Source organism: Lissotriton helveticus, chromosome 3_2 (genome assembly GCF_964261635.1).
Source record: "Lissotriton helveticus chromosome 3_2, aLisHel1.1, whole genome shotgun sequence".
Taxonomy (NCBI): domain Eukaryota; kingdom Metazoa; phylum Chordata; class Amphibia; order Caudata; family Salamandridae; genus Lissotriton; species Lissotriton helveticus.
Genome location: NC_136062.1, coordinates 171,842,539 through 171,857,823, shown reverse-complemented (window position 1 = coordinate 171,857,823; position 15,285 = coordinate 171,842,539). Strand labels below are relative to the sequence as shown.

The following is a 15,285-nucleotide window of genomic DNA, read 5'->3' as shown; positions in this document are numbered from 1 at the left end:
TAAAAGCTTAGCAGTCAAGCAAATTAGGCAAAGAATGTAATTTTTTTAAAACGAGTGAGCACAACAGACCAGCTTTGCAATCAAGCCAGTGAGGAAAATAAATGATATTTAAAACGAGCAGGCACAACAGACCTCCCGGCTTCCGCCTCAGGAGGGATACGATCAAACAGTGGTAATATGCACTGTGCGCAGAGGGACTCCTTTTAAAGAAAACTAGAGCGCGTCACAGCGCCAATTCTATCACAATATGGCCGCTAAGAATCAGAGCGCCCTGCTGAGACCGAACAGCCAATTAGTCGACTGAAGCGTGGGTCGGGCAGCGAGGCGCAGGGGAAAGGTAGGACAGTAAAGTAAAGTTTTCCCTGTTTGAGCCGCGTTTTTAGTCCGCTATCCGTATTAATGGTTAGTAAACAAGTAGGCAAGCTTCACTATCTTATTTCTGTGATGGTGTTGAACGAGGATTAATCACAAGACATAATTAATAATTTCATGTTAATAAATGATTAAGTTAACTGAGTGAAATGAATCCGATCAAGTCTCGCAAAAATGAGGCCTTGTTCGATCAGTGCTACTCGTCAGAAAAGCGCTTCAACCCCCATCGGGGGTAACAGGTGCTATATGAATGCAAACCATTCTTCCCCTTCTATCCCTTCGCTATCCTTCTCACTACAAAGAACTATTATCCACCAATCCAATTACTTTCATATTTCACCATACTAATTCAGCACTAATCCTTTATGGGTTTCGGGAGTATCCGGAGTAGCGTGCTACTCGCCAAAAAAGCGCTTTGACGCCTCGTCAGGGATAGAAAGTGCTGTATAAATGCAATTACAATACAATAACGGCTCTTAACCAGGCGATCGTGTTTGATGGGGGCGTTATCGTGTGTCACACGAGGACTACCGTCTGAGCTGGCAGGTATGGTATTGCATTTCCAATGCTTGTTATATATAAAATGAAGTTAAGGGGAGTTGCAAAACTTTGCAGTGGTATTATCAGCGCAATGCACATGCTTTAGTTTCAACAAACAGAAGCGAAAGTGTTTATATAATATCTCAGGATTTATGCTGCACAGGTAAGCCGAAGCGGACCTTTGGCACAGGCAAACAAGCTCCTGTCCCACTTATTAGCCAGAGTATTAAAAGCAAACACCAAAGGGCAAAAAGACGAGTACTGATCCTGCAAACGCGACAGGATGAGGAAATCACGAGTGTAGGAGGGGAAGGGAAAAAACGTACCAGTCCGCTCCGAGGAGAGAGTGTTTGGGAAGAACTAGTGCTCAGCTCACGAGATCGCAGGCATGGCAAAACAAGAAGCAGAAAATCTGTCTGTGGTGGTGCACGGCGTTCAAGACCTTCGTTTGGTAAATATTAGAGTCGGCAAAGCACACAGAAAGACGAATTGTAGTACAAACCCCCAAGTCGATAGAGCCGTCTTTATAGTGTTCGTACCTTAAAATGTACACAGCCACAGCTTTGTGTCCACGCAAATAAAATACCTTTGGCGTTTGAATTTGTATTTTAATATAAGGATGCTAAGTGCCGTCTTAGTTCACTGCGTTGGGCGTTGGCTAAAGTTATAAAAATACGAGATTCAAGGCGGGTTACCCTCCCCTTTTCCGTCGAAGCAAAAAGGTGAACTATTCGAATTCCGTTTGTTGTGGGCGTTGCAATCCACCACTCTTCTATCCCGATTTCACCATGCTTTTCGGAGGAGCCTCTTTTTTTAAATGAAATAAATATTGAAGCGGTATTTTTAAGACCAGCAACACAAAAGACAGACAATTCAAATAGGAATATGATAAGTTTTGCTGTCTGCGTGATGTTCATAGAATGTTGACACTGTTACCTTTCTGCCTGCTGATCTTTAAATTGGGATTTAAAATTTGAACACGGAACAGCCTAGTCATCTGGAGCCTTTATGAAAATTCTTGAATATTTTCTTTTGATAAATATACAAGAATTGCGAGAAATTGCATATATATTTTTTTAACGAATAATGTGTTATTTTTTTACAGTAGGTGTCTGGGCTATGTAAAACACTCCTTTGCATTCCCAATTAACCTTTTCGATTCGTTCAGTATTTGAAAACAGCACCACTCCATGATGGCGGCACTTTTTCGCTATCTTCTATGGCGGGCTTAATGGGACTCTTTCAATTGCGCGTGCCGTAAATACGACGTCATAAATCTGCCAAGTTTCCTAATATGTTAGCTCTGAATTCGGCTGGGGTTGTTTGCGTTCTCTAAAGGAAGTTCTAGAGGACTCATTTTGTAATTAAATAAGTGGACAACTTATTGTTCACTTAGACGTATTTTACACAGGAGCTCTTCTTTTAGACGAAATCCCATGAGGTATAAAGCAGTTTTAGGCTAGGGAGGGAGCCCGCTCTTTATTTCCTTAGGGATTAAGGGCCAGATGTAGGTAATTTTATTTTACCACTTCTTAAATACCGAATATTGATCCGGTATTTAAGAAGTGGTAAAATAGATGGGGGAGATGTAGGTATTTCTGAATCGGTAAATACCGAATCGTTAAGATTCGGTATTTACCGATTCTGTAAATACCGAATCGGTAATGCCCATTGATTCCTATGTGCATTGAAGCCCATAGGAATCAAAGGGCATTACCGAATCGGTATTTACAGATTCGGTAAATACCGATTACAGCAAGGGTGCAGGGGGTGTCACTTTGACACCCTCTAGCACCCCAAATACAGGCATGTGTGCCATGTGGCACACAGACATGCCCTAAGGGCATGTCTGTGTGTCACATGGCACAGGTGTGCATGCACAGATGTGCATGCACACCTGTATTCGGTATTTTACCACGGTAAAATACCAAATTCTGAAGGCCTGTAGCACTGTCAACAGTGCTACCTACATCTGGGTTTTACCGAATCGGTAAAATTACCGATTCGGTATTTTACAGATTCGGTAAATTTACAGTTTCGGTAAATTTACCGAATCTGTAAAATAGTTGCCCCTACATCTCGAAAACCAATTACCGGTCGGTAACGGCCGAAATCGGCCGTTACCGACCGGTAATTGGCGACCTACATCTGGCCCTAAATTACTATGTAGCCAGTGGTCGTAGTGGCACCTTTGTGCCCACATTTTTCTAATTTAAGAAAAGCAGTTCCTTTACTATTTGTGAAAAGAGAACCGCGTACCCAGAGGATTCATGCCGAGAGTGAAATGCTTCAGTTGAAGATTAAAGCAATGAGTCTTCTGTGAAACCGAGGCAGGAGCAGACAGCTAAACAAGTCTTCTTGCTAGGGGGCCTACTTGTGTGAAAAAATGTAAATGTGTACCACTGGTTATTCTCCAAATGTAAATGGTGACTAAGAATCCGTTATTAGCTTTAATTGATGAAATCACTGTTACTTGAGTACGAAATACCTTAAAAAAACAAGAGTCATTAGGTAAAACAAGAATAGTTTGTTCAATTAAACATAGCGGGCAGGAGCACGGGTACAGGGCCTGAGGACAGTCTCAATTTACATTCAGTTGGCATCCTTAAATACAGTTTTCTTCAAGTTGTAAAGTTCTGTGGCGGACCATTTGTGGTGAGGAATGTTGGTTGCTGCCTTAGAGTCATAATTTAATGGTTACTACCTGTGAGCCTCGACCTTGCATGGACACAATGTGGCCAGTGGGTAACATGCCAAGATGTCTGTCACGGGGGCTTGTGATCACTGCGTGTGCTGTTTTCTGATTGACTATATGTTCCCAACTCATGTGGCATATGACTTTTATGGTGTTTTAGGAGCACGCATACTCCCTCCAGCCATGTGTGCTATTGGGGTCATTCTCTTTTGAGCATTGTACTGTCTATGCGCCTATATGTGGGACTGATGTAGGGTTTCCTGTTTGTGCAGTTTTCTGCCAGCTATGTGTTATCCAACCTGTGACCTAAATCAGTAAGCCTGAGCCTCAGAGCTTACCTGACTATGTATTTGCGTGTCAGGTTGATGTGGAGTTAACAACAGACGATTCTGTTAATAGGGACGCGATTTAAATTTCGTATGTATCACTTTCTATGATAACTGGGATCTGCATAAGGAGCAGGGCCATTGGAATTATGCAGCAGGGTTGAGTAAATTATGCTGCAAGAAAAGGCAAATTATGCAGCAAATCACGGCCCACAAAGCATAAAGAAGAAAATGTCAAGGTTCACTCGGCCCTTATCAATGCTAGTTTTCTCGTTAAGCACAAATATGAAATAGAGGAGTTTCTAGATAACCATCAGCTTGATCTCTTATTTATTACGGAAACATGGGCCGACCCATTGGGGGGCTCAGACTGCTGGATTGTCACACCGGATGGGTTCTCACACACAGATTTGATAGACTAAAGAAAAGAAGGGTAGGGTTGGCTCTCATACATCGAGATGATTTACTGGTAAAGATAGAAATGGTTCCCTCCACAATATTCGAGGCATTACATTTCACGTAACACTTTCCAATCATCAATCTTTTAAGGTGATGCTCCTTTACCGGCCACCGGGCCAACTACTCATTAAGAGTAGGAAACCTACTGGAACCCACTGTCGGTAAATCTAGTTTTACCATTCTAGGGGATTTTAATTATAATTTGGAAGCCACTGAAGATAACAAGTCTTTACCCCTCCACGTGGAGCTAGAGGTGATAGGACTCCTGCAAAGAGTCAGTGTCCCTACCCATTCGGCGGGTTATACAGTGGATAGTCTTTTAACGAATAATGAACAGAGCTCGGTAAATGAGGTCCTTCCTCTGACGTGGTCCAATCACCACGCAGTATTATTTGACATTAGTATTTTGGACCCTATGCCCCCACGCACTTGGTCAGTTGGAGTTGTATAGATTCAAGCTCTTCTCAAACAGTATCTTTGAATACTCAGCCAGAAGCTGTTTTGGACTCAGAACTGGCCATTACAAACTTTATGGACTTGCTCCAGAACGCTTTTGCTGAGCTGGTTCTGTATAAAACAGTTTCTAAAAAAAGAGGACTCCCTCTGCCCTTGGTTTTCTGAGGCATTGAGGCTGGAGAAACAATGGTGAAGGAAACAAGTGCTGGCACCTAGGATATGATAGCCAGGAAAAAGTTCTCAATAAGCTGGCCCTGGCGAATTATAACCGCCTTTATACTAACATAAAAAAACAACTTTTATACTAGGGAAATAGAAACCGCACAAGATTACTCCAAACAGTTTTTCCAGTTGGTTTCTAAACTGGCAGCTCCAACAAACAGCTCTGATAAGGTAGCATCCCAAGCGCTTAGCGACTCGTTAGCCATCAGCTTTCAGGATAAGGTGGGGCAAATCTTTTCAAACTTTAATGCCTCTGCTGAGGGAAGGAGTCAGCTGGACTTAAATAGTGAGTGACAGGTCAGTTCTGCCTTCAGAGAATTTAGGTCAGTCTCAGTGGGACAGATAATCGATTTGGTAAACACAGTCAAATCAGGTTCACCCTTTCCCCCCTTCAGTTTTTAAATTGATCCCAGATCTAAGAGGCACAAACTTGACCAATATTTTCTTTAGTTCTGGCATCTACCCATCCCAATGTAAGAAGGCCGTTATTATCCTGTTGTTAAAAAAAAACCTAATCTGGATCCAGGGGAGACTAACCATTATCGAGCTATTGCGCGTCTGCCTTTGCCGGCCAAACTTGTTGAAAGAATTATGAACTTTCAGTTGGCTCAATTTATTGAGGAGAATAAGCTATTGGATGAAAGACAGTTCGGCTTTAGGAAAGGCCATAACACAGAAACTGCACTCATCAAAGCTATTGACGAAATCAGGTTTGTGTTTGACAAAGGAGGTGCTGCGATACTTGTGCTACTGGACCTATCAGCAGCTTTTGACATAGTTGATCACGCCTCGCTGATCAATCGTGTCTGTGCTCTAGGCATTGGAAACAAGGCAAAAGCCCTTTCGTCATCATTTCTATCTATCATACCCAGCTAGCTAGTCTGGATGATTTCAGTTCCCCAGTCTTTTCACTCTAATGTGGTGTCCCGCAGGGGTCCTCATTAAGTCCGACATTGTTCAATATTCACGTCACCGACTTAGCACAAGTAATCAAATTGTTTGGACTAGCTCACACTTCATATGCAGACGACACCCAACTGGTGCTCGCCGTTCATAAAAACGGGTACTCAATATCGACTAGCTTTCACAATGGCATGTTGACCATCAGTACCTGGATGTCAAGGCATTTCCTTAAATTAAACTCATCCAAGACAGAAGTAATGGTCTTTGGAAACCTATTCCCGGGGTGGTCTGCAGGCTGGTGTCCGGATAAATTGTGATTACCCCCAATTCCGGTCACTAAAGCCAGGAACTTCGGTGTCATTCTTGATGATAAACTGTCTTTCACACATCGTGCCAACGCAGTGGTCTCCTTATCCTTTTATGTTTTAAGAATGATAAAGAAATTGCTGCTTTTAATTGCGGTTGGGGCCCGGAGAAAGCTGAAAGCTAATCTACGCCTGGTTATGTCCAAAGTTGATTATTGCAATAGCCTTCTAATTAATGCTCAGGAAATGGTTATCAATAAGCTGCAGTTGGTGCAGAATGCAGCTGCTGACTGACTGACTGACTGACTGATTGTACTTATAAAGCGCACGAATGCCGAGGCGTCTTGGCGCTGTGTTAGAGTAAAGAACTCGGACATGTATGCATCCTACTGGTGTTGAGGAAAGAGCCAGGTTTTGATTTCTTTCCTAAATGCAAATCTGTTGGATAGACTTCTTATCTGTTCCAGAGTTTAGACGCCAGGAATGAAAAACGCTTTCCTCCGCAACGTGCTCTTTTTATCTTTGGGATTTGTGCAAGACCGAGGGAAGAGGATCTCAAGGTCCTGGTAGGGACATAGTGTGAGAAGAGAGCTTGCACATCTTTAGCACCCTCTCCGAACAGAGCCTTGTGAACCAAACAGAGTGACTTGAATTCTATGCGTCTGCATACAGGAAGCCAGTGAAGGTTTCTTATGGCTGTTGACGTTGGGTGGCGTCTGGGCAACCCAAGCAGCACTCTGGCTGCTGCATTTTGAATGGCCTGAAGTTTATTCAGTTGGGCAACACCCATTCCAAGGTAGAGAGCGTTGCAGTAATCAATTCTGGACAGTATAGTTGAGACAATGACCTGCTAGGTTACTGTCGGGTACTCCAAAATTCAAGTCCATCTCTAATGTGGTGCAACAGCTTCACTGGCTGCCCATAAGAAGTAGAACACAATTTAAAGCTCTCTGTATTTCCTATAAGGCCATTCACAATACAGGGCCGGAATTTTTGAAGAAATCATTTTAGGTATACACCCCCATCAGATCCCTTCGATCAGCAGGTGCCAATCTTCTTGTCGTCCCTAGAACCGAAAGAACCAATTAGGGCGACAAAAGTTTCGTAGTTGCCACTGCTAAACTGTGGCACTCTCTGCCCTTGCAGATTAAGGTTAGCCGTGCTCTGCTGTCATTCAGGAAAGAAATAAAAACATGGCTTTTCCAGTAACAGGTTACTTTCCATTCTAAGCATTACCTTCAGCAGTATATAGCGCCAAGTCACATATGGGTATCTGTGCACTTTATGAGTTGTGGCACATTATGTGATAGTATTACTTCATTATTTTGATATTTTTTACACTTGGTAACACTGTTCTGGACTTTTGTTGCACACCATTAGTACCAGTTTGACTACCAAACAAAGAAATAAGCAACAGACAACTGAAAAGTTTTCAAAAGCTTTCCACTGCGAAACATGTGTCTCTGGGTTTTCAGTAACCTTTGAACCGTTTGAGCTCGAAACGAATTTATTATTTGCTGAAATCTGCCGATTATACAGAAGATGATGGATTATGTGGCAAATACGGTACATATATAGCTTAGCAGTTTTTTCTTCGTTCCGAGGTATCGGATAGCTCAGGCCCCCGCAAGACAGGATACACAGTAGGAGTACTGCAGGTGCAGCCCGTGACTACACGGAGGGGCAACGCTCACTGTAGTGAAGTCTCAACACCGCTGTGTGACTTTGGATTGCGGTGAGACGTCAAGGGGGCCCGGGAGGGACCTTGATGCAGCAGGGACACTACCAGAGGTAAACTGCCCCTACACTAGCCTTTCAAAATCGCCAGCACAGTATTTACAGTGTAAAAGAGCCGACAGCAACACGCTTACCTGGCAGCCAAGATGGTGCATGCTGGGAGATGAAGTCTTCAAAAGGATGTGGAGGCGGAGCGTGCAGGAGACCAATCGGCACTGCTGGGCTGCAACCAATGGCAGTGAGATGGATGATTGAAAGGCTTCAGGAGGCAGTTTGTAGTGTGTTTGGCATCAGAAGAAGGGACTTAACCCGAAACGCGTCATGCCGCCTGTACTGCCATTAAAGGTTTTATCTCTGGCTCCCCGTTTGTGTCCCTCCGGTTCTTTCCCTGGTGGAGTGAGTCTTATGTTACATATATAATTATGCAAAAAACGCAACGGCCACACAATCGCATAATTCCAGTGGCCCTACCAATGAGAGAATTATTCATTCTGAGTTGTATTGCAAGGGAGCAGCAAGTTAAGCTGTGTAGTTTGTGCTTTTATGGAAAGTTATAAAAAATGTACTATGTACACTGTGGGTAGTACTAAAATCTGTATTTTGGAAACCCTTTCCTTAATCCTTTTTGCGCATTTTGTAGCAGCCTTTCTTATACTCTGTGTAATGCAAGTTTAATATAGTGGCTTACATATTCACAGTGATTTCTTTCACAGACTGGGACCTCGTAGCAGAAAACATACACAAGTCACTATTCTCTGCTGCATCAACCAGGATTCAATTCTATTGACCTCAAGTTACAATCACTGAACTAATCAAGGTTTTGAAATTTACAATAGTGCATTTCCCACTGATTAACTTAACTTGCATTTATTTTTCATTTAAGCTGTACCTTATTTTATATATTAGTTACCTGGAGGTGAAAGACCCCAAAACTTTATAGAATGTTTTGATTTTTTTCACTACTTCTTTGGCTCTGCCATCAGACTCTTTACACCGTGCACAGCATCACCGTTTCCATACATTTTTGTAGCCCTTGTCTAGCGACTACTTTGTGTGTGCTTGGTGCACTGGTGTGCTTATTCACAGGCTAGCAAGCTACATCATGTAGGGTGGTTGGTTGGAAGGGTGTTTTTTAGACTGTTTATTAAGTGTTTAGATCTTGCGTAGCATTGCAGAGTGAATGCTTTGCGAGGCATGCACTATGTACTGTAGAGTGGAAGCTCCGCCCAGTCTCTGCCCATTGGCTTTTGTCTTAAATGCTGCCTTCCGATTGATTTGAGGCTTGTTAGTCCCTCCTCATTCGTCATTTGTATCCTTCCAAGGCTACCAGCCCCTTTACTTCCAACAGTATTTTTCTTCCCCTGCCTTCCCCCCTACCCTCCTGCCTTCTGTGACTTCTCAGACCACACCAGCCCCCCACCTACTCCCGTTTGTTCCTTCTTCCCACCCGCACTTCCGATTCTAAGGCAATAGGACTCGTGTAAATGCGAATCCTATTGCATTTTCAATGCTTGCTTATAAAGTCCTGTCTGTGACGTACAAGATGGATTGTATATCCCGGCATGCCTCTGTTCACACTTGCGTCTCGCTGTTTTTTTAAACAAACAGCTTGCTTTTGTTTGAGTGCTTGTTTTTTTTTAATGCAAATTTATATAGCGCGGGTCACTGGGAGATTAAGTGATTTTGCCCAGAAACACAAGATGTGGACGCAAACCCAAGACTCGTACCTTGGTCTCCAGCACCAAAGGCGGCAGCTCTAGCCGTCAGACCACATTCTCTCACTTTGTCTAACAGGAGTGAAAAAGAAGATAGCCAAAAGCAACATAATAGAAAGCCTCACAGAACCATTTATTGTTAGAGGGCACGCACCTTTTATTTGATTCCCCCACGGCGCCCTCATCACGGCCGTCACTGGCTGTCGAGAACCACAAGTGCGTGAGTGAACCAGCCTCCCATTGGCTGCTTCCGCTACTGTAAGTATAAACTCCCCCACCCTACAACCTCTCCAGGAGCCAGCTGTGTCTTCTGTCTAGCTGGAATACATGCCATGGCTTTAGAATACACCGCACATACGCTGGGGTGGTCCATTCCTTGCACACATGCTCATATGTTAGGCATGTTTCCTGTGACTTGTTCAGCCCTGCCAAGTGTCGCACATCAGGCGTTAGACTAACGCATTTCAGTGTGGTGGTACGCATCACCGCACTGAAATGCGATGTCACGCATTTAAAGCGCCTTCTTAACTGTCAAGCGGAGCGCTTTATTAGCATTTAGCAACACTGTGTTACCAAATTAGCAGGCTAGTGGCAGGGTGCGATCTGCTGCTTGGGGCTGGGAGGCTGACTCTGAAGGGCTAGGTTTGTCTACAATGAGTTACACGCACCACGGCATTCAAAACTGACGTCACAAGAGTCAGTCTGATTTTGCGCAATTACTTCTGCCCCGGCAACGAGGGAAAGTTACGTGACCAGCGGTACGCGAGCAGTGCACATTAAAGTTTCAAACAGAGCAGGCAGCCGCTCCTGCTGGCGCCTTGCTGTTACATTATGGGTTCCTATCTTGGTAGGGACCGGAAATAAAGCTGTCCCACAAGCAGCTCGTCATTCAACTCCATTGCGTAGCCGTTAGCCACCCCTTCTTGCCCCGTCAGCCTGGACAGCTGTCTAAGGTGCCCCTAAGGTCGCTGCCCGGTTCTGCAGTCACAAAGGGGTTTGGGGGCAGCCGACCGCAGGGAGGTCCCCCCCTGGGCGGTTTGGGCGGGGCGGGGGAGGGGCTAGCAGCCTATGGGCCGGACATTTTGTTTTGGGCTTGTTTATAGCCCAAAGGGAGCCCAAGCATAAATGCTTTGGGCTCCAGCTCCCGTTCACCATTTTGTCTTTGGTGACCTGGTGGCCTGGAACTCTAGATAGTTAGGATTTTTGTAAATTAGTGGTAGTTTAGGGAGAGGTTTCAGTGGCGGCGGAGGAGGATACGGTGGTGGAAGCTATTGGGCTTCTTAATGAGGCCGGCAGGTGCGATTTGTTGATAGGTGAGGAGGTTTGCGACTGTTTCTGGTGTGGGCGGATGCTGGATGAGGTGGGTTTTTTGATGCGGGGGGGAGGCCCGCGCGGGAGAGCAATGCAGCGCTGGAAGCGGCGGAGTCGTGGCCGGCTCCGGAGCTGCTTGTGAGGGCGTTTTCAGCACCCACGCTGAGGGGTAAGCGTGGGGGACCATGAGGCGGCAAGTGGCGCTATGCCTCGGTGTATGCTGCTCTGGCGCAGAAGGCGGTATTGTAAGAGCAGGGGGGAGGAGGGGGCGGGGGAGTGGTTGTCAGGCCAGGGGCGAGAGGAGTTTGGAAGCGAGTAGTGGAGGGGAGCGGCAGGTTTCGCTTGTTTCCCCTCGGGGTGTAGTGGAGCTGGGCACTGTGGCTGGTGGGGTGGGGGTGGGGGTGTGGTTTAGCACTCCGGTGTGGGCCGCTTCATCTCTTATGGGGTCTCTTCATGTCATTTAGGTAGAGAAGGAGGCCAAATTATTGTGGAGCATGAGGCTGTGGGGGGTAGGGACTCCTTTAATACCCCCCCTTGCTCCCCCCCTATATTCTTCTGGGGGGCGTAGTGGCCTCTGTGGTTGGTAGTGCAGTGGGGGAGGGGGAATGGGCACAGGTGGGGGGTTTGGGGAGGTTTTCGCACGTTTGAGGTTACTCAGGCGGTAGGGGATCTTGACACCAGTTCCTCTTTCAGCCCCGGAGAGTTCTAAGGCTGGGGAAAGGTGGGGTAGTGGGGCACAGGAGGGCACTCTGGCAGCGGAAATGGCCACGGCTAGTGGGAGCATGGTTTGGGAGGGCCTTGATACTTTCCTTCTTGGCTGGTGTGCAGGTCCTTGGAGAGGGGGTCCGAAGAGATTTTGTTAGCCCCGCACAGTTGTGCATTTTCGGCTAATTTCACAGGACCAATGGGGGTTAAGGGGGTCACGGGTGGGGTTGCAGGGGTTTCTAAGGGTTTGTGGGGGGGAGGAGCGGGCACCAGGTCCAGGGGCATGCGCCCGTCGTTGTGCGAGCAAGGTTGGAGGGGAGTGGGGATGGGAAAGGGAGGAAACTCCCCCTTGCCATGCCCCTGGTAAGTAAGGTTAGTGCGGGGCGCGTAGGGCGGGACGTGGGCCGCCAGTCTGGGAATAGTATTTTGGGTAGACAGGTGAGCATGGTAGATAGCAGGTTGGAAGGACCCGGCACATCAGTCCAAACATTTTTCTTCACAGGGCAGACTCGGTAGGGCGAAGTGCGGCCCAAACTCGCTGAGGAGAAGGAAGGGTGGAGCCTTGCGCAGCACATTCTGTACCGGCGGGGGATCTCGGCGCGGCCAGCATATGAAGGTCAGGCGCGATCTCGCTGTCCCCAACGACAAACAGCAGTTGCTATTTTCAGATATATGGATGTTATTAGCAAGGCTCAGATCACGGGTAGTGGTTACACGTGGGCACAGTATGAGGAGGAAATTCGAGCCCGTATGGTTGGGACCTGAGGGGTAGTGGGGAGTTAGACACGGACTTGTGGCAGCACAAGATGGGTGCACCGGCTGGGAGTATGACCATATTCATGGCTAGTGGGTTGCCATTGATATACAGGCCCTTTCAGGGGAAGCCCACCCGAGGAGGTGTGGGGAGCACAACAGCTACACAATCGTGGACCGGAGCAAAGGCCTCTGCACAAGGGAATACTGTAGGTTCCGACACAAGTGTTCTCGGTGCAGAAAGAAACACCCCTTGGTAAAATGTTGGGGAGTTAAACAGCAGGGAGGCCAGCAGTGGCAACGGACAGGTGGTCTCAACATGGGGATTCAAAAGGGGTTGATGGACGCTCACCCTCAGTCAACGGACCTGGGTTTAATCTATCACCATTCTTTAGCTCACTCCACCACATGGCCATATGCAAACACGGGGTCCTCTTTGCCATCCGAGAGTGGTAGGGGTGGGAAGGGAGATGATGGGTATGGGCACAAGGCTTTTAGGCCAGTTAGGCTAGTGCCACTGGCTGAAGGTTTGAGGGAGTATGGGAGAGGTAGGGGCAAGAAGGGTGCTTTGGATGGGGTTCTTAGGGAGGGGTTTTCGTGTGGGATTCAGCGGGTCGAGGCAGAGGCGGTGTAGAACTGGTCCAGTGGTAACCAATAAGGGCTCTCAGTCCAGTTAAAAGGGCGCACAATTTAAAATCGGCGGCAGACCTTAAGGCAGTTGTACAAGAAAAACTGGACAAGGAGTTGGGAGACGGGAGAATGGCGGCTCCTTTGATGACTGGCCATTGGAGGGTTTGATTATTTTTCGATTGGAGTGGTGCCCTAGGAAGAGGTGGGCCAGTACCGTTTGATACAGCACTTGTCATGGCCAAAGGGGTTCTTCAGTTAATTACTTTTTGGATGAGGAGGCGGCCTCTGTTTCATATTCCTCAGTTGACGTTGCTATGTCACTAGTTGTAACCGCGGCCGCAACTGCAGAGATGGTAAACTGTGATAAAAAATCTGCATTTCGGTTGCTTCCAGTCCATCCAGATGTTTGAATCTTCTGCGGATCCATTTTGAAGGAGAATGGTACATGGACAGAGCGTTACAGATGGGTTGCTCAATGTATTGTGCCCTGTTTGAGTGTTTTAGCACCTTTTAGTTGGCGTTGCAATGTCGCTGGTGGTGACCGCAGGTGCAACTGCAGATGGTAAAATGTGATATACAATCTGCGATTCGGTTGCTTCAAGTCCATCCAGATGATTGGAATCTTCTGAGGATCCATTTTGAAGGAGAATGGTACGTGGACAAAGCATTACCGATGGGTTGCTCAATTTATTGTGCCCTGTTTGAGTTTTTAGCACCTTTTTTGCAGTGGGATTTCACGCAGCACACTGGTCATGAGTTGGCGGCACATTATTTGGGTGACTTTGTTTTTGTCGATTACCCGGGCTCCACCGAGTGCCAGGTAGCCCTGGTCACGTTCCATGAGCTCTTGGAGGATTTGGGTGTGCCATTGGCACCATGGAGGAAAATGAGTCCATGCACAACCATGTATTTTATGGGAATGGAACTGGTCTCTGTGGCAATGCAGGCTCCTTTGCCTGAGGATAACGAATGGTAATGTTACAATTACGGGATGGAATGCTGTCAAAACAGAAAGTGATGGGGAAAGACATACAGGTCTTGCTTGGCCACCTTAATTTAGCCTGCAGGGTAGTCAGGGTGGGTAGGACTTTTTGCAAGAGATTGGGCCGAGCATGGGCAGGTTATCATCTGCCTCACCACCATGTCCGCCTGTCGTCTGGGGTGATAGGGGACTTGCGCATTGAGGGCAGTTTTTTCTCTACTCTTTTGAGGGATTCCCGTTGAATAGGGAGTTGGATTTTTTCAATGGATTGTTAAAACGTTTTTTCTGATGCGGCAGGTCGTGTTTGTTTTGGAATATACTGGCAGGGCAGGCAGATCAGAAGGTCCAGCAGAGCAGATGGTCCAGTGGTAACAAGCAGAGGCTCTCGGCTCTTTTAGGATTTCTTAGCATCAGGGGCCTGTAGGCCGGAGTAGAATGGAGGTGGTTGGAAGATGCGATCCAGTTTCATTTAGACATCATTGAGAGGGGTCTTTTCATGGTTACTATTGCAGGGAATTGGCGGGCATTTCTTTCATGGGAAAACTCCTATCAGGTTATTCCACTTCCGCGGGTGAAGTAGAGAGGAGAATGTGGGAAGGTTGGGCTAGGGAGCGGGCGGGGAGCGTTTTGGCACACAGCTCTCTGTCAGGGCAGAAGTTAGCATGCTTGCTGGTGGTGTTAGTGGTTGTTTGTAAGGAGGGATTTGAGTCTTGTTTGTTTTCTACCTTTATGGTATGGAAGTTTTTCGGACCTTTTAGAGTCTCCAAGCTGTTAAGCACTAAGTGGATATGGGACATTCTTTAGTAGGCAGTATTTTTCCTCAGATAGGGGGTGTGCATTTATGGCTGGCCAGCTTAAAAATGGACCAGCGGGGCTTAGGGATAGGTGCTTGGCGGGAGGCAGCTTCGCCCGTGTTGACATTCCTCCTACATTAGGCCCATTGTTGTAAGGCATTGTCTGGAGGGGAGGAGGTTAAAAAGGTGTTCTGTCACGTCTACGGGAGCCGGGTATCAAGGTATCAGTTGCGAATGGTGATGCGCAGGGCCTTTCGGAGTATTGGGTCGGATGAGCCGCAATATGGGACACACTCTTTGAGGATCAGTCCAGCAACAGAAGCTTCGAACCGGGGCTGGGCTAGGGGGGATATTCTGCAGCTGGGGCTCTGGTCTTTTAA

At 46.7% G+C, this 15,285-nt stretch overlaps 1 protein-coding gene across 1 annotated transcript in view; it reads left to right on the top strand.

Moving 5' to 3' along the window:
* The first annotated feature begins 1,158 nt into the window (after positions 1–1,158).
* The window catches only part of SORD (sorbitol dehydrogenase), a 352,789-nt gene continuing 338,662 nt past the window's right edge, over positions 1,159–15,285 (top strand). Inside the window, exon 1 of the mRNA XM_078684967.1 lies at positions 1,159–1,363. Coding sequence (XP_078541093.1) covers positions 1,301–1,363 — 63 coding nt within the window. The 5' untranslated portion in view covers positions 1,159–1,300. The remainder of the gene's footprint in view (positions 1,364–15,285) is intronic.